General features: G+C 49.2%; 1 protein-coding gene across 1 annotated transcript in view; it reads right to left on the bottom strand.

Annotated features, from left to right (window-relative positions):
* Positions 1-19,601, bottom strand: part of zeb1b (zinc finger E-box binding homeobox 1b) — a 46,778-nt gene continuing 27,177 nt past the window's right edge. The window contains exons 2-8 of the mRNA XM_084702983.1: positions 15,941-16,093; positions 10,453-10,611; positions 8,970-9,172; positions 8,675-8,780; positions 6,414-8,140; positions 4,674-4,854; positions 1-3,135 (exon numbers count right to left, since the gene is read on the bottom strand). Coding sequence (XP_084559109.1) covers positions 2,009-3,135; positions 4,674-4,854; positions 6,414-8,140; positions 8,675-8,780; positions 8,970-9,172; positions 10,453-10,611; positions 15,941-16,093 — 3,656 coding nt within the window. The 3' untranslated portion in view covers positions 1-2,008. The remainder of the gene's footprint in view (positions 3,136-4,673; positions 4,855-6,413; positions 8,141-8,674; positions 8,781-8,969; positions 9,173-10,452; positions 10,612-15,940; positions 16,094-19,601) is intronic.

Below are 19,601 nucleotides of genomic sequence, written 5' to 3'. Positions count from 1 at the left end.
TGTTGTTGATGAATTTTATTTGTGAGATGGGGAGTCATAAAAAAACGATATCACTATTAAAAAAAATAACATGGGATTAAAACAGGGACATAGAAAAGAGATTGTGGCCTTGAACGTCAAGATACAAAGTAACAAATTGGCACAAAATAAAAACAAAAACGTCAATATTATTTTGGCTTGGCAAAAGGACATTTTTATAGTTAAGGTATTGTCATCCTTCAATACAACAGCACACTCATGCTATTAGACATACAGTTAGTTTTCAGAAAAGTTCAGTAGCTTCATTTTAGAGGGCAAAGAAAAAAACGACTTACATGAAAATAGATGCATTGAGGTCACAGGGTACAATTTTCAGGCTTGTAGGGTGTGGTTTTGTTCAGGAGAAAACATCATTTCATTTATTTGAAATAAAAACATACTTCAGGATGCCAGACTCATCTTCTAGCTTTGTCATTTGCAATTGAAATGATTTTTCATACTAAAATATATTATTGTATTAATACAAACTACAGTATTGTACACTACACTGTGTAATAAATAACCATAAAGAAATATAAAAAAATAAGACACATAAATATAAAAGTTTTCTAGAACTAAATATCATTGTAGGGAAGAGATAATACTGCCATTTTTCTGAAAACATACAGTACACACATTGAAACGAAAACATAAAGAAAACAACAAAATAATACTGACAGGTAAAAATAACGCCTAAATTGAAATCCTGGGATCTTATGTCTATTTTTTTATAAATGTTTTACCTGAAGAGAGAGAAGCATTTCACTAGTGTCAAACAAGTGCACTCATCAGGGAAAGAGTTTCAATATCTCAAGGCAGGAAACACTACATTTCCACTATCCATCTACAACATGTAGTAATTTCAGTCATTGATTGCTCTGATTAGAAAAGAGGCTGAAGATAATTCTAAACTATATCACATGAGTATGCACTATGCTAACACCATCAGGATCATTGGTGAGCCTAAGTCAACAGTGGTCGGCTTAAAGAGTTGACACCTTGAGCTGCTATCAAATCGGGGTTCTGGTAACACCTGATAACAACTAAGGTTAAACAGCAATATTCAAATGGCACTTTTGATATGCATGTTTTTATTACTTTTTTTGCATAAGGCAGGGAGTGGGAATAGGGTGCTAAAATTATTTCCTTAGTAGGCCTACTCCACTTCTGCTTGATCTGAACGTTAACACTGTAACGCAGATTTGAATACCAACAAATATGAACGAACAAACAAAACATTTAGAACAATGTATCTCTGCAAACTATGTACCTCAGAATGTCTCTGTCCCTCTACTTCAGCTCTACCTCAGCTGAAGGTTATCTTTAAAACATGGCTGAACTCATCCATTCCCCATAGTTCGTAAGGCTCACAATACGTTCAAAAAACAAAGGTTATGCTAGCATCGCTAAGGTGGCAGGCGCGGCAGGGCTAGTGCGATAATACTGAAGGGTAGACAACAGAAACGGTTATATCCATAGGTAAACCAAGCCACTTGTAGTGCACAGAATTTTTTTTCTTCCATTCTCTAACTTAATAAAATACTGTTTTTTTTGTTCATTGGCAATAAAAAGGTATAGAAATCTTTCCCAACTGTACAGCTTTTAAAAGTTTAAAATATGAGTGATAAAATTAGTAACACTGATAAAAAGAAATGACCCAAGGTGTTTTAGTAATAAAACATTTTCTAAAATGTGTCGGCTCTAGCTTCCGTCTGTATAATGCATTTCATCATCATTAAAATTTGTGTTTTTCTTTTTTCCTTTTTTTTTTTTTTAAACAAATGCATTTCTTAACACTGAGAATGTCTTTCCTGTGGTAAAAGTCACAAGTATTTTTCAGGCACCAGGATTTTATACACAGTAGTGAACTGAAATGTCTTGTCCAAGCAACCAAATGCTTGCATTTTGATTTCCACCCTTTCCTTTAGACCAACATCCATCCATTTTTGGGGGAGAAAAAGAAACAAAGGTCCGTTTTCTTGTTTCTTGTTCATTTTGTGTCTCCTTCTTCCTTCACTCCAGGAGTCTGATTCTTGTCTTCAAAAAACGTGTTTTTTTCACTGTTTCCATTTGTTGCACCTTCATCCTCTTTGATGACCTCATCGTCCTCCACCACACTCTTCTCTGATTCCACCTGTGCTGACGTCACTCTTTCCTCGGTGTCCATTGTCTCCTCTTTCTCCTCCTCAAGCAGTTCCTTCTCTACCCCACAGTTCTCCTCTTTCTCCTCCTCAAGCAGTTCCTTCTCCACTCCACAGTCCTCCTCTATCGCCTCCTCAACCAGTTCCTTCTCTACCACACAGTCCTCCTCTTTCTCCTCCTCAACCAGTTCCTTCTCTACCCCACAGTTCTCCTCTTTCTCCTCCTCAACCAGTTCCGTCTCTATCTCATAGTCTTTCTCTCCGCCACCTTCCTCATCTTCTTTAGTGTTCTCCTGCCCCTCCCCCTGCCTTGTATCTACCTCTTCAGCCCTCTCTTCCTCCTCTTCCTTCACTTCTACCCTTATCCCCTCCTCTTCCTGGCCATCTTCCCCAAATACTACCCTCTCTACCTCCTCTTCCTCCTCCCCTTCTCCCCCCACCACCACCTGTTCCACCCCCTCCTCTTCCATGTCCTCTCCATTCTGATCCCTCTCTTCTCCTTCCTCCTCCTCATCCTCCTCCCCTCCTTCCTCCCCTATCTTCACTACCTGTATCTCATCCATGTCGAGGACGCCCTCGTCCAGCCCCCCTGACGTCGTCTCCATGTCCTCTTCCTCCTCCTCACTCTCCTCGTCCTCCCGGGCGCTGCTGCCTCGCTCGTCTGAGTCCAGGTGGGAGGGAGGCGAGGTGGCCCGGCTGTCTGACTGCACCTCCCCGACGCTCAGGACCATGTCGGCGGCGGTGTCGCCCTCCTCCTCCGGGCTGTCCCGCCCCCCTCCGCCGCCCTGCGCCTCCTTCTTGCAGTAGGAGTAGCGGTGGTTCATGTGCTGGGAGTAGGAGCCGGAGTGAGAGAAGCGCTTGCCGCACTTGTCGCACTGGTAGGGCTTCTCTCCTGAGTGGAGGCGCATGTGTTCTATCAAGTGGTGCTTGTGCTTAAAGGCCTTTCTGCAGATGCCACACTCATGGGGCCTTTTCCCTGCAACAGAAGAAAATTGATTGGTTGAGTCACACTTACAAGACCATGTTTTGATTATATGTATGCAAACCAGTGATTTTTGAAAAAACATAGGGTCTGGGGATGGAACAATCCTATACTTTCCAGGTACTGGCTGGGGCCTAAGAAGCAGCATTGGGTATTGCCTGCATAAAGTCTGTGTTCCAAGAGGGTGTCTGTCAGGAATATATTTTCTTAAGTAGTGCACAGAGTTGATGTAGTCAAAAAAGATTTGCAGCATGCAGCTCGGAGACAAGTCTACGGTGATACAAAGTTGTCTGAATTCTGAGGAACTGTCATTCTCCTTTTATCCTAAAGTTTGTGCGTGTGTGTGTGTGTGTGTGGATGCGTCTTTGAGTGGAAAACGACATATTCATTTTGGAGTGGATGGAGTTTGACCCTGGTTCCAACACAATACGGATTTTGACATCTGTTTAGCTCACTTGCTAATTGAAAAATCTTTACATGCTGAGTAAAGGTTACAGTCAGCATGTTTAAGTAAGCTTGCCGTTCTGAACAGTATTATTTTAAGCTTGCATAACACTCACATAAATATTTCAATATCAACAGTGTCATTAAAAGACTGACTGCACACTGACACAAATGTGTGGGCAATGAAGTCAGTGAGTTCTCTGAAACTAAAATTCAATATTTATCGCTGACGGACTAGATTTCTATACCTTTTCTTACCAATTAATGTAAAAGCTATGTTGGATTATGAAGAATGATGGAAAAAAAGACAGTTCTGTGTACTACACAGCTGACTGAATTACTCTGTTGACTGAATTAGAACTGAATTGTGTGGGTCTTCTGCAAGGGAAGGATAAGACATTTTAAGTCTGCTTAGTGAAACTACCCAGAACAGGGAGCGTGTCTCTGAATAAAGGGAGTCGTTCAGGCCTTCCCCAGGCTGTTGGCTGAAAACCTCAATAATATCTATCATCATGTACAGTTTCCAGGGGAAATATTGCAAAACAATACAACAAGTCAAGAGCAAATTCTCGCTCAACGAAGCTACAAGGCCATGTTCCTCGAACGAGGAATTGCAGGTTTCTGGCTGGGTGAGGTAATTTGGATCTAGAACCATGATTCGCCGCCAGGTATCGAAGTAATAAAAGAAACGCCTCAGAGTAGAGAGAGAGAATGTTGACCTGGGTTTGGCCACTGAATCGACATGTTCTCAACGCAGGCATGTCAAATTACTACCAGAGTTTCTGCTGTTGCAACATCCAGCATTTCATACTGGAAGCTAATGGAGCTAGCGGTGGGAGTTTGGCAGAAAGCAAGTCTCAGGCCCTCTCTGTGTGTTGGGTAATAGGCTTGTTGAAATGGTGGTGTCCGCCCATTCTGCTAGTTTAAACAAAGGTACAGTAATAGCGAATGGCGCAAAAGATGTGTAATAACATAAAATTCCCCTTTCAACTCTTGCTTGGAGTCAATTTCCCAGAGGTCTCACAGAGTTTATTGAAGTCTGGTTGATTAGTGTGTGTGTGTGCGTCTGTGTGTGTATGGAAGCCTACCTGTGTGTTCGTATTTGTGTCTCAGCAGGGAGCTGCTCTTCTGGAAGATCTTGTCACACAGGTCGCAGGCATACAGGCCGCTCTCCGTCTTCTTCATCTTCTTCCTGGGAGGGGCGGAGTCCGAGTCGTTCTGCTCCTCCAGTGTGGACACACCGTCCGAGCTGGTGTCCTGCCTCTCCTCCTGGAGAACCAGAGCACACGAGTCCCAGTCAAACATGTCCTGATCGCCCCACTGGGACCCGTCTGACCACTGATATATGCATTTACATTTAGTCATTTAGCAGATGCTCTTATCCAGAGCGACTTACAGTAAGTACAGGGACATTCCCCCTGTATGACATGGAAACTGGCTAACTCTGCTTCTGAACATTTCATCTCAGGGCTACGTTCCATGTGTAACCTTCCACAGTAGGCGACATCATTGATAATAAACATTTGACAATGTATGCAGAGAAAAACACCCAAACACTCATGCAAGCCATTAGGGGAGGTTGGATATTGATCATTATGCACGCCATACATCCAGGAGTGTCAGGAAAAGATGCCTTTAGCCAAGTCGTGTCATATCCTTCCCGTGGCTCTCTCCTTGCAAGAGGAAAATTACCAATAACTCATTTTATTGGCCGAGTTAATACGCCAGCCACAATGACATCACTCTACCTCAGAGTGCTTTGGCCACGGAAAATACCTTGCAACAATCATGACACTCAACGGAACGCTACTTATGAGTGGATGTGAGTGGGCTCGCTGTTGTCTAATCACAACGAGAGAGGATGTGGGAAATATCCATAAGGAACTCATACGCCTGCTATGCTATATGTAAGGCAGGTCCATGCCAATCCACTTAACACAAGAGCATAATACAACAACAGTAAATCAATGCACAGACAGAGTTCCGGCGTTTAAACTGGCTCCTACGGATCGATGAGAATCCTGAAGAGAGAAGTGCAGGGCTGTGTGCTCAGGGCTAGAAGGATGACTACCAGAGATGAGGCTGAGATCCAACATGGAGAATATCGGCAAGCGTCTCCATAATGACAGACTCGTCTGTTTGTGCTAGATGTCGATATTGTCCGTACTGTGTGACTAATGGTGGTTGCTTGCTTCTTACGATTGAATAATTGTTGCTATGAAAATGAATGTTCTTGGGTCTCTCAACCCCCTAGTGTCAACTTCTCTTATGCCTACAGAAGATGTGACAATATCAAATAACACACACAGCTTCATATCATCTCTTCAATATCTTTAACATATTTTGAGCTTGAGTTTCCAGTGGAACTAAACCAAATGCACACAACCAAAACGTCCTTCTTGATCCAGTCCAACAAGATCAAACATTTGCAGCATTCCAGATAACAGCTAAGAACTTGGAGCAGTACTCCCACGCAGCCCCAGCCCCAGCCCCAGCCCCAGCACCAGCCAATCAGCCACTGAGTATCAAGCAGAACACCAGGAGGGGTTATGAGTAGGAAAACAACCAAAACTACAACAACACTTCAGAAAAAAAGAAATCTGAAATGTTAATGCAAGAGGTAGGGACAAACATTTGAAAGGGGAGGGGGGGAGGGGGGGCAGAAAATTGTGTATGGTTTGTTTTTCAAACTCTCTAAAAACTATGTCTATGTCTTTGACCTATCATATAACACCCTCACAGCATCAGAATCAGAGAATCAGAATCTGATTCTCTGATTCTGATGCTGTGTGGCTTTATCACAGCATGTGCTAAACCATGAGACCAACCTTGATGCCGTTGAGAAGCACAGTCTTGTCCTGCATCTGATTGGCTGCCGGGTTGCTGGCCATAGTGGTATAGGTGTATGTCAGTTGGGGGATGAGGATGGTCTGCTTGGTGGTGGTGGTGGTGAGCGTCCGCAAGCAGGGCACCCGGCTCGGGTCAGTGATGGTCACCAGGGTGGGCAGCTGAGTGGTCATGATGTTGATGGGGTTGGCACTTGGCAGGCTGCCGTTGAAGGGGACGGGGCTGGTGCCAGGCTCCTTCTTGATGCAGGTCAAGTTGAGGGGCTCGTCCTGCTGGGCCGACCGGCGGGAGGAGGAGGAGGGGTGGAGCTTGGCCCTGGCCGCGGCCCTCTGCGCCTCCTCTCTGGTGGGCTTTGGTAGCGACAGGTCCAGGGGTCCCTCGGTGCTCTGGGGGGGGTCAGCTGAGAGCGCCCCCCCGGCGGTCAGGTTCAGTGGCAAGGGGGAGGTAGGGCCGACGCTGGCGCCGTCGACCTCTGCCTGGGTGGCCTCGGCCGGGCTGATCTGTGCCCGAACAGGGGTCTCAGCGCTCAAGAGGGCGGTGGTACCCTCCGGAATAAACCCGTCCCCCTCATCCTCCGCCTCAGAGGGCGGGGTGGGAGCCCCCAGCGAGATCTGCCCCTCCTGCATCTTGTCGAACCACTTCTTGACCACGTGGGTGGGGAGGCTGACGGAGTTGGAGATCTTGGTCAGTTCCTCCTTAGTGGGCGCAGCGTTTAAGGCAAAGTACGCCTTGAGGAGGGAGAGCAGGTTCTTGGGCTGGTCTGGACAGAGGTCGCCGTCGGCGAGCAGGGCGGCGATGACGGACTCTGATTGGTCCAGGCCTCTGCCCTTGATCCTGAGGCCCTCCTTCTTGCAGTGCTTGAGGGCGTGAAGTGTGTCCAGTCCGCCGGGACAGTCGTCACACAACAGACAGGTGCTAGTGGTCTTATTCTCCATCTTGGTCTCCTCCTTGGCTTCTCTCTCTCTCGACAGCCTCACGGTCAGATCCTCAGGGAGTTTCTGACCCTTGCAGGCCTCAGAGGGAGCCTGGAGGTGGATTTGGGCTGAGGCCGGGGCCAGGGGCTCCTTCTTCAGGTTCTGGGCTGTGAGCTGGGCCTGGGCTTGGGCAGGGTCCAGGCTGTAGTTGATGATAATCTTGGCGTTGCCATCCTGCCCCATGATGGGCAGGCTGATGGCGGAGATGAGCTGCTGCTGGGAGTGCAGCGGCCCCGTGCCCGGCTGGCCCTTGGCGTTGTTCTCCAGAACTTGCCGGATCATGTTGCTGTCCACTGCCACCTTCAGAACGTTCTGGAGGTCGGCCAGGTTGATGCTGATGGGCGACACCAGGCCCACGGTGGGCAGGACCACCGCCTGGACCGCACCCTGGAGAGGAGCAGCCACGCCCCCCCCGTTGAAGACCCCGTTGACCCCCGTTGGGGAAACCACCATGGCGGGCTTGTACTCGTAGTCCAGCGGCTCGCTCTTGATCTGGTTGAGGGGCAGCTGCTCCTGCAGGGGCTTGCCGTGCTCAGGCTTGTCCCGGGTCTGTGTCCGTAGGGCGGCCGGTGAGGAGGGCATGGCCGGGGACTGGGCCTGGGTCTTGGCCCCCGATCTGGGTCGTCCGTTGACTGTGATGAGGCTGACGCACTTCTTGCTGCTGATGTGCGAGCTGTAGGAGCCGGAGTGGGAGAAACGTTTTTTGCAGTTGGAGCACTCGTAGGGTTTCTCTCCTGCGAAAGGCGTAGAAACATTTAGAAATCAGACCTCGGGGAACAGGGCCGGAGAACTCACCAGAACAAAATACGGGCTCTGATGTTCTTCACAGACATCTAAACTCTGATGTCATGGCCCTATTGGGAAACCTGTAATTGCTCTCCTTTGACGCCAAAAGAAACACAATTATGGCACATTAGCAAACAGCATCATGTGCTGAAACACAATCAAGGACACATAAATACATCGAACAGCCAAATGTAAATATTTGTTTGATGGAAAGAGAGAGAAACATCTGGGTTGGTACTGTGGCTGTCAGAGACTCAATAAGGGCTATGAATCACCTCAAAGAGAACAACCTAACCCATTTTCCCACATTAGAGACAAATGCACACACATTTCAAACGCACATCGAGACAAACACGCGTACCTATTCACACGTGCACTAAAGTGCCCGGAAACACACACACACAGAGACACACACGAGATAAAACATCAGAACACGAACACACGCACACGCGTGCTGTCATGGAGACGGTGGGGACACTCACCGCTGTGGATGCGTAGGTGCTCCTTCAGGTGGTGCTTGTATTTAAAAGCCTTTCCACATTCAGTGCACTTGAATTTGCGGTTGCCCCCTGCCTGTGTCACGTGTCTCTGTCGAACAATGGAAGAAAGGGGGTTTAGGAAAAACACACAGGAAAAACAATATGTACCGAGTCTCCTGGTCAAATTCACAAAACGGTGTCAAAAAGAACAGTAGATATAGTTCAACGTTCTTTGTGATCAGTAACCCCCTCCCCCCCCCCTCAGCAGTGTGTGTGTGTGTGTGTGTGTGAGCCGTACCTGCTCTCGTCCAGCCTTGTGGGCCGTCATGTGCCTCTCCAGTTGCGTGCGGTAGGTGAAGGTGTAGCTGCACTGGGAGCAGCTGAAGTTGTCCTCACTCTTCTCGTGGCGGTACTTGATGTGCTCCTTCAGAGAGGAGTAGCGCTTGTAGCCCCGGGCACAGTAGGGGCAGGTGAGGAGCTGAGAGAACGAGTCTGGAGTGCCTGAGAGGACAGAGGAGAGAGGGAGAGAGAGAGGGAGGATGAGTGCGTGTAGAGGTATTGGTTGGGTTGGGGGATGGGGGCGGGGCCGGGACAGAGAGATGTAGATAGAGAGCATGAGAGAGGGTGAGAGCGTGAGAGAGCAATGGAGAGAAAGAGAGAGAGACAGACAGACAGACAGACAGACAGAGAGAGTGACAGTGTGTGTTTACTCTCTAAAGAGTAATCACAGTAATCTCTGAATCAACAGCAAGGCCTGTTTGATGTAGAGTCACACCAGTCTGCTATTTCACTAGCCTATGAGACATCCTCCCCAGAAAGCAGACAGGTAGAGGTGGATCAATGGACAGACCAGGTTTGCAACAACAGACCTGAGGCCTGGTTACTTATTCAAACGGACAGGGCTGGATGAACGTGGCTCTGGTTTCTATGAGTTGTACATCCACGCTGCTAACAGCGACGCATCAATGACTTCACAATCCCCAAATCCAGGTCTCGGAGAGAGCACCCGCGCTGTGAATGAGCAACAGGCTTCCGCTGGCCAAGCCCCGGCCCTTTAAGTAGCCGTGGACAAGGCACGGCCGATGCCCATGTGGTGCTCAGTTGGCCTCAGCGCTGGTTCTGCTTCACCAGCTCCCACACAGGTAACACATTTGTCTGTTAACAGGTGATGTATTAAAGGTCCCCCAGGGCAGGTGAGCGGGGCTGGTGAACATGAACTCGAGCTCATTATTGCCCAGGTACATGTGAGTCAGCGCTGCACAGACGTGAGAAATGTGCTCAGGTGTTGCTGTCCCCCTGCACCCCCCCCCCCATCCCACTCCCCCACCTCCCTCGTTTCCTCTGGTGACAGGTAAAAGCCAAAAAGCCCTTAAGCTATAAAAAAAAAGCTCCAATGTGAGTCCCTTAACAAATTGCCGTGTGTTAATGACCCCAGAGTGGTGCGTTTAATGGCGGAGAGTCGACACCTTTTAAGCTCAGGGGGGTGGTGGCGGTGGGGGTTAGAGCCCTTAAAGGTACAGGTCATTACCACAGTTGGCTGAGGGAACAGCAGCTTCTGTGCTCACTGGGAATTACAACTGCAGGACTACAAACCTTGAGAGAAAGACAACTGAAACGTGATTTCAAATACTCAGAAATCATGGTAGTGATGAGTCAGACAAGACCAATCAAGTAGAGATAAGCCACTGACAGGATTATGCTCTCTGTTGTAGCACAGGTCTGCTTGTTGTGTTCGCTCTGTGAGCCTGGAGTCTCTGAAGGCGCAAGACGGAGGTAGCTACCGTTCTCGTCGTGGCTGCTGGCCTCGGGCGTGCCCTGCCGCGGCTCGTCCTCCGGGGCTTCTGGGTAAATGACGGCTGTGTCGCCCTGCTGCAGCATCTCTTCGACCAGGGCGTCTGTGCTGCCCACATCCTCGCCGTCCGAGCCGCACCCCTCCCTCACTGACACACACAGCACACACACACACAACACGTGCACACAACACACACAAAAAGAAACAGTTAGACAGAGCAGCAATATCATCATTTTTGATAACCCCTCCAGATTCAAACCAACACAGCTGCATAGCACACGGTATGGGAGTATTTATTTCCATCTAAACAGCTCTCCACAGACAGACATGGCAGTACTGTGGCTCTGTGAAGATGATTACTCTGTCCTCATACTCTCTTCGTCTCAGGTAGCCTGGTTTATAGTTGTGAATTGTGAATGTAGGCATTTGAACAAAAGCTTATAAAAACTAATTATCCTTCTAAAGCAGAAAGAAAACATATCGAGAGTTGGGCCCACAGCATGTAAAATGACTCACCATGTTAGATAAGATACTTCAGCAAATCAATTTATCTGACAATTGGAACGGCTCAATGTGGAGTACTTAATGTTGGGTAAAAAAAAAAGACTATTATTCTGGAAAAAAACTTGAAGAAGCCTCTCTGAAGGAGAGCAACCTTCAAACTGCTTCAAACACCGGTCAAAGACAACTACAGGCATCATGTCTCATCATGTGTTCTTCCTTTCCCTCACTCTCATATCTCGCTTTCCCTCTCATATTAGCAGGGCGTGGGCAAGGTACACTAATGAGAGCTAATGACAAGCGTAAGGCAAAGTATGTAACCTGAGGATTTTAGGATGTAGAGTGCTTCCGCCCTCCTCTCTGTACCACCCAGAGTGGATCCTGGGACTGGCATGCGGCGTGGTAACGATCATGGAAGAGCATCTTTCTTTGGTTCGTGAAAGCGTGTATGTGAGTGAGTATGTGTGGGACTCGTCGGAGAGGATTCCATCCCATCATGCTTGTTCCCGTGGAGAGCAGTTAAGAGCAGCTAGCGTAAAAATCAAATTATTCTGTGAGCATGTTTTCTGACTTGGTGTATGTGTGTGTGTGTGTTATTCAGCTGACAGCTCAGTCCAACTATGTGCTCCTGGGAGACAGGAATATGTGTTCTGCTCCATGACTCACTCAGGCCCAGTAAATACCAACACTCCCTAACACACCCACCCCTGCCCCTGCTCTCTCGTGCTTAATAACATAGCTATGAGACATAGCGAGTGCACATGCATGATGCACGCACACACACTCGCACAAAACCAGCTGCATACACACGCTCCCACACACTGGCGCCCGCACAAACACTCACACACAAACTACGATGCCAACGACACGGTCACAAGGCAGTCATGGTTGCTATGGTTATTACTAAACACTTTCAGCACAACTATTTCCTCCACCCAACTCACCGCAAACTTGGGGTTTGGGAGAGCCAGGGGGAGAGAGGAAGAGAGAGAGCGAGGGAGAGCACACAAGAGGGAGAGAGGGAGAGAGAGAGAGAGGGAGAGAGAGACAGGGCTACACCAGGTGCTGGTGTGATTGCAGGATTCTCTTCCTCCCTCTAGTCTCCGAGAGAGAGGACGAGGACCAGATGGGTGTCTCCTAACCCCTCACATTCATCTCTCCTTCCCATGATCTCACAGGTTCGCCACTCTCCCCCACTGAAACGCCTAGTCTTCGCTGGGAAACGAGGCGCTTGCCTCTAATCTGGTTTCACCCTTTTGTCTTACACATCCTCAGAGTGTTTGGCTGAGACGTGGTGTGAAGTTAAATAAGGTCATTGTCATCTCAATAGATATCAAGTTAAAAGGCGCTCAAATCAGTACTGATCGGTCAGGTTTCACATGCAGCATGCTGCACTGTGAACTCAAACATACACACACACACGCACACACACACACATGCATGCCCCTCCTCCGGGGCAGCTCCTGAATGTAGAGTGTATGTGTGAGGTAAGGTCCTGCCGGGGGTCGAACCAAGGTGTGACAGGTCTGTGGTGGTCACAGTTGTCCCTCGCTGTCCGCTTCTCTCAAGTTCTTGTTAAAAGGAGTGTACACAAGGCCCTGACCTGCCAGGGGGGCTGGCTCCGCTAGCCAAGCTAGCAACTCACGCGTAGGACGACATCCCCGTTTATATGCTGACCTCAGCCCGGTTCTGCAACGGAACAAAAGCCCGAAGCCTTACAAAAAAAGCTGACAGTTGCTTTGCATTGTAAAAATACAGTGTCGGGCTTAATCGTGGAACTTCACCTTCATGAGCCCCTCTCTTATTGTTGTTTTTTTTGTTGTTGCAAAATTGTGCCTTAGGTTTGGATCAAATCACCTGACCGCCCACGCGTCCCTGTGATACACCGTGAAGCTGCCACGCCAGCTTTTCCTGTCCCCGGCCACATGTGAACTTCCTGTGGAGGTGCATCCTGTCCATAGGTGCTCTTCCTTATCGAGGGGGGGAGACTAACCGTCAGAGATAAAGATGACCTCATAAACCGTCAGCAGTAAGGTAATCTTACAACAACAGGAAGCAAGCCTCTCTTAACTGGCCATATCCCAGTCTCTCTGCTCAGGCGGTGTTGTGTAAGCTTGGGTGATTTATTTCCCACCCCTGGCTAGTATTACCCCCCCCCCCCCACACACACACACACACACACACAGACACAGACACAGACACAGACACAGACACACAGCTTACAAGTGTGAATGTGGAGCCAAGAGGCCGTGTTTTCCTGCAGTGTCTTTCCTTTTTCTCATTCTGGAAGGTTCCACGGCGTCTTAGAGGAACGCACTAAGCCTCTTCCATGAGTTAAGGCTCGCAGGAAGGTTTGTGCTCCTCAAGTCATCTGGACAGGGTCTGTGAAGGGCTTCACTGGCCCATCTCTAGATCCTCTGGACAGGGTCTGTGAAGGGCTTCACTGGCCCATCTCTAGATCCTCTGGACAGGGTCTGTGATGGGCTTCACTGGCCCATCTCTAGATCCTCTGGACAGGGTCTGTGATGGGCTTCACTGGCCCATCTCTAGATCCTCTGGACAGGGTCTGTGATGGGCTTCACTGGCCCATCTCTAGATCCTCTGGACAGGGTCTGTGATGGGCTTCACTGGCCCATCTCTAGATCCTCTGGACAGGGTCTGTGATGGGCTTCACTGGCCCATCTCTAGATCCTCTGGACAGGGTCTGTGATGGGCTTCACTGGCCCATCTCTAGATCCTCTGGACAGGGTCTGTGATGGGCTTCACTGGCCCATCTCTAGATCCTCTGGACAGGGTCTGTGATGGGCTTCACTGGCCCATCTCTAGGTCCTCTGGACAGGGTCTGTGATGGGCTTCACTGGCCCATCTCTAGATCCTCTGGACAGGGTCTGTGATGGGCTTCACTGGCCCATCTCTAGATCCTCTGGACAGGGTCTGTGATGGGCTTCACTGGCCCATCTCTAGATCCTCTGGACAGGGTCTGTGATGGGCTTCACTGGCCCATCTCTAGATCCTCTGGACAGGGTCTGTGATGGGCTTCACTGGCCCATCTCTAGATCCTCTGGACAGAGTGACGACAACCTTTTGATATAAATCAACGGAATCTTATCGAAGTGTTACCTGAGTATGTAATTCACTGAAGATGAACCCCGTCCTCTCTCCATCGTTTCCCTGCGTCATGAGTTGGCATGTAATGGTAGGAGAGAAGAACGTGGGCTGTACCAGGGGTGATAACTAAGATGGGGGAGGGGGAGGGGCTGTGCTTCCACGTCATCCAAAAAGCAATGATTCAAAAAGAGGGGGGGTTGAAGGAAGGAGGGGCGGAATGGAGGGAGGAAGGGAAGGACTCTGGCTGTACCTCTGTGGAACAAGAGGTTTCGTTTGAGGGAAGAAGGAAACCGCAGGGAAGAGTAATGGAGGAAAAACCAGTGAGAAGAGGAGGGAAGAGAGAAGAGGAGGGAAGAAAGAAGAGGAAGAGGAGGGAAGAGAGAAGAGGAAGAGGAGGGAAGAGAGAAGAGGAGGGAAGAGAGAAGAGGAAGAGGAGGGAAGAGAGAAGAGGAAGAGGAGGGAAGAGAGAAGAGGAAGAGGAGGGAAGAGAGAAGAGGAAGAGGAGGGAAGAGAGAAGAGGAGGGAAGAGAGAAGAGGAAGAGGAGGGAAGAGAGAAGAGGAAGAGGAGGGAAGAGAGAAGAGGAAGAGGAGGGAAGAGAGAAGAGGAGGGAAGAGAGAAGAGGAGGGAAGAGAGAAGAGGAAGAGGAGGTAAGAGAGAAGAGGAGGGAAGAGAGAAGAGGAAGAGAAGGGAAGAGAGAAGAGGAGGGAAGAGAGAAGAGGAAGAGGAGGGAAGAGAGAAGAGGAAGAGGAGGGAAGAGAGAAGAGGAGGGAAGAGAGAAGAGGAAGAGGAGGGAAGAGAGGATTGGGATTAGCGGATGTTTTTTTTTTGGTCGGGCTACTCAAACAACTGTTCTGGTCGACGAGCGAGAGCGTGATGGGGAGGGTTGCCAGGTCAGTCCCCTAGCGCTGGAGACCAGCCCAGCTCCAGGCCCATGGAGCACAACACCGGCTCTGACAGTGTTTAATGTCCACTGTGTCCGGCCAGAACCAATTACATTATTCCTCTCAGACTTCCTTTGATGAAGCAGCGTGTGTGCAAAGGGAGAGTGGCCGGCTCCTGCGGGTCTTCTGTGCGACAGCAGAATCGGGGCTGGGATCAGGAAAGACCAGCCTGCCTTGAGTGTCTATGACAGTCCACCCCGAAGCATGTGAGAAATTGATTTCGAGTGGTTTCATCTGCTGCCAGCAAAAACATGGTAACGGAACCGTGGAGAGAGAGAAGCCGCCCGCCAAAACAAATAGACCCTTTGCCTGACACGTTCCGTACCGTCAAAGGGTTTCGTGACATCACATGCTCAGCATGTGCTAACACGCTATACCCTAACATGCTAAGCGGGGGAAACGCGCTCGGCGCCGGGCCCCAGCTGTCCTGCCTCGGTATGACCTCACCAGCGGCATAGCGACCTTGGCTCTCAGCTCCAACGCTAACATCCTCCAAAAACCCTCACATTGTTGAACTAGGAAGAGGGGGGGGTGACATCAACGTCCCTTCCTGCGATGGGCAGGGGGAGGCTGACGGCGTGGTAGAAGGTGAGCCTCGTCTCAGAGCGGACGATGACCTATTGTACCAGAAAGCCCACGGCGCGGGCTCCTTTGTCTCCTGGTCTATTTTCTCTCAGCAGTGAAGGTCTCGTGCGGGTGGCCATTGTCCTGTTTGAATGTCAGCCTTCCCGCTTCACCCAGAACCACAGAAGGTCCGCACTTCACTGGCCCCTCACAGTCACACGCCGGACTAGGCCTGTGAGGACTCGACCGCTTGATGACTTGCTTGGAAGGCGTGTGTATCTTCATGTATGCCTGTACTTGCTGTCATGCACTGTGCGTGTGTGTGTGTGTGTGTGTTAGACGTGTGTTTGAATGCTCCTCACCTTCGTCCCAGCGGTCCCCGTTGCGTTCTTCCTCGTGGAGGTTGCTGTCGCAGTCCGCCCCGTCCGGCAGACTGCCTTCCTCCTCCACGATGTGCAGCTTGTCCTCGTCATCTGAATCCGACGCACGCTCCACCACATTGCCGTAGTTTGTAACTGCACGGACAGAAAAGGACGGGGTTATTCGTTTACGACAGTTAGTTCAAGAGAAACTTGTCGTTTGACGATGACAAAAGCAAGGTAGCAACAATCTCTGTACACATGTCCACCGTTTTAGCCTCTCAAGCTAATTGAAAAAAGGGCCAAGCTACTTCCATAAAACAGTCCAGTTTGCACAGCACAATGGAAAACAGGAAGACAGGGAATGGAGTGTAGTCTGAAGCAGACTGACAAGTGTAATTATAAGGTGTGGGCTACACTGAGAAATCCAGACCCACACACACTGGTTATTAAAGTGTAAAAGGAGCTTGGTAGGAGGCCTTGTGTGTGTTTGTGACCCTGCTGTGTTTCAGTGTAGGAGACACACAGACTGCAGGCCCAATTATTAAAGGAATAAATCGTCTTGACTGTGATTGTGTGTGTGTGTGTGTGCGTGTGTTGATGTGTGTGTAGGACCCGTCGCTCCTCTGTGTGTAGGTAGTTGGGCTGTCGGCAATGTGGGCAGATGTGTGTGCCTTCATGCATGCATGTGTGTGTGTGCATGTGCCACTCACAGACACGATGGTGATTGTACTATTTTTCACCCTCTCTTTTCCCTCAATCTCTCTATTCCACCTGTGGTGGTAACACCTCCCTCCCTTCTCTCTCTCTCCCTCCCTCCCTCTCTCCCTCCTTTCCTCTTTCCATCTCTTTGTTCCACTCTGCTCCAGGTCTCTTCGTGGGCCAAATCCATTCTTCTCTGAGCACAGCTCAGTCAGTAAAGGGTGGAGCTACGAACACAGTTCTGTCTGCAGTCTATGACATGTAAACGTGCACATGCACACCACAGACACACACACACCCAAGCAGTAGATGCAGTGCCTCACCATTGCTGGCTTTTAATGCCCACATACACATTACACTGATTTGGTGCTTTTTTTCTCTCTCAACCTTTTTCTTCCACACTCTCTCTCTCTCTCTCTCTCTCTCTCTCTCTCTCTCTCCCTGTCTCTCCCTGTCTCTCTCTCTCTCTCTGTCTCTCTCCCTGTCTCTCTCCCTGTCTCCCCCCCCCCCTCTCTCTCTCTCTCTCTCTCTCTCTCTCTCTCTCTCTCTGTCTCTCTCTCCCTCTGAAATGGATGATAATGTTCCTGCCAGGGGGAATCATGGTCTTCTGTTTCAATCAATGAGAATTGTTCTGGAGCCCTGTAAGGTAGTGGGGTTGTTCTGTCTGAGGGCCTAACATCCCTTGTGGATATCTAACCCCCCCGCCCCCCCCCCCTCCAACATCCACACACATTTAAGGATGGCACTGCGCTGGACATTGTGCACCTGCAGTTTTACAGTAATAGGGGATTCATTCTCACTCCCACCTGACCCCTCTCTTCCTTCCTTCCTTCCTTCCTGCCTTCCTTTATTTGTCTTTTTCTCTCTCCCTCCCCTCCCCCCCCTCCAGGTGATATAAAGATGATGTACGAAGCGTCCTGGTGAAGCCTCCTCCTCCACAGCGCCAGACAGTGACACTCCATCCTGAAGCGGGAGGCCGCGAGGCACTGATGCGTGCTGCTTGTGTCAGCGCAAAAAAAAACAAAAAAAAACACACAACGCCAGGAGAAGCGCCCCGTCGTACAGGGGTGTCCGCCCTGTGATGGACAACAGCGGCAGGTGGGTCGATAAGGAAGAAGCCAGTGGTGAGAAAACCACTTGCGTTAGCTCCTTCGTGGGTAGAGAGCGCGATAGGAAGGACACTTCTGCCGCTGAGCGCCTTTAACGAGACGAGCATTCCCTGTGCCAAATGGTCGGCCTGAGAGGGGTGTGTTGGATCAGGAGAGGTAACACCTCCAGAAAACAAAAGAAAGAAAGAAAGAGAGAGGTTTCCTCTGACTGGCCTGCACATCGTTTGGACAGCTGTCGTCTGTAGCGCAGGCGTGCTAGCTGACACCTGGAGGACCACTCTGAGTTATCTCCAGGAACCAAGGTTAGAGTCCACCCCTCGGTGCTGCGAGCACCTGGGAAAACACTGGCTTCCACTGGATCCTCCACCATGCATCCCTAGCAGTCTCCCACTTCCTTAACAATTAGCCTATGGGGATACACTGGCCTCAATGAATCCAATTCTACAGGAAGATTCCATTCTGTATATCGACAATTGTAAATGGCAAACACCTAAACATATCACCTGGAAAAAAGTATATCCAACACTCCGGTATCAGTGCAAACACTGCGCCTCCCAAAGTACTTGGTGCCCTGAGTGGAACGATGTGACATGTTGGTGTGAAGTGACCTTCTAAAAAGGGAAGCTACTGGAATAGCTTGTGTGTCTGCCAGTAAAATGCCAGATGAGCATTGTTAAATCTAATTAGGTTTGTTTTCATGGATCAACCCTTGCTCTGCCTTCTTCTATGAAGTAAGTATAGACATGTTCCAGCCGGACAAGATGGCTGCTGGTGCTGGGTACACAGACACCCTGTTGTGACACCAACCAGGGGGCATCGATAAAGGCTTCTGAAACAGGAACAGGGTTGATCCGCAAGAGACTGTCCCTAGACTCTGCAGTCCATTAAACACTAGCAAGACGGACCGTACAGACCTTCTAGATATTGTACAGTGAGAACCATATTGACCTGATAGATCATGTACAAGACCCACATAGGACTTATAGATACTGTACATTAGGAACCATATAGACCTTTTAGAACCTGTACAAGAAGATCCTTTGGGCAGCAGCCAGCCTATTATTCATTTCAGGACTGCTGTATGTCACTGTCCAGTGTCCACCAAAATTCTTTGCTGTCTTTATATCCATTTGGGAAATGCAGAGCCACTTTTGTCATGAAATAGAAACAGATGAAGCCCCCAACACTTTAACAGTATCTTGTTACCCACAGGAAGAGGTGAGAAAAAGCTAAACCCATGACATGCAGCCAATACAGAAGGTTTTTGCTCTAAAGCAACATTCAGCAACACCAAATGTACAAGGAGCCCATACCATGGAGTTAGAAATATGCCTGGAATGTCCAACCAAAACACTTTCCCTGAGTTAGAGCCTTAAAGAGACAGATCTGAGGGTGTGCTCTCATAGCTAATCCCCTCGCATTCATCTCCCCCTCAGCTGTGCTCGGGGGGCTGTATTGTTGTGTTGAGTGTGTGATTAGCAAAGTTAGCCTACATCCTGTCTGTGAACCACTCAGTGCAGCAGTGACTATGAAGATTGGTTTCTAATGCATTTTCTCTGACATAAGATGCACACACGCACAAACACACACAAGCACACACACACCAGCTGGCTATATTTAACCCCAGTACACTCAGTGACTGAGGTACACCACTTATCTCACACCAGGCCGTGGTGAAAATACCACAGGCATCCTCTAAAGAGAACAAACCCCTGCCGTCACCAAGTCTGCTGGCGGCCTTGTACTTTGCTGCACTCAAAGGAACCCAATGCAAACCAAGAAGCTCAAACAAATTTGCTGCTATTGAAAACTTTATGTATGCCGTCTCAAGGTGAGGCGCCTCGTGCTGTTCC

The sequence above is a fragment of the Hypomesus nipponensis genome, chromosome 8, assembly GCF_054491055.1.
Source record: "Hypomesus nipponensis isolate SF chromosome 8, ASM5449105v1, whole genome shotgun sequence".
NCBI lineage: Eukaryota > Metazoa > Chordata > Actinopteri > Osmeriformes > Osmeridae > Hypomesus > Hypomesus nipponensis.
This window is presented reverse-complemented; position numbering and strand designations above follow the sequence as displayed.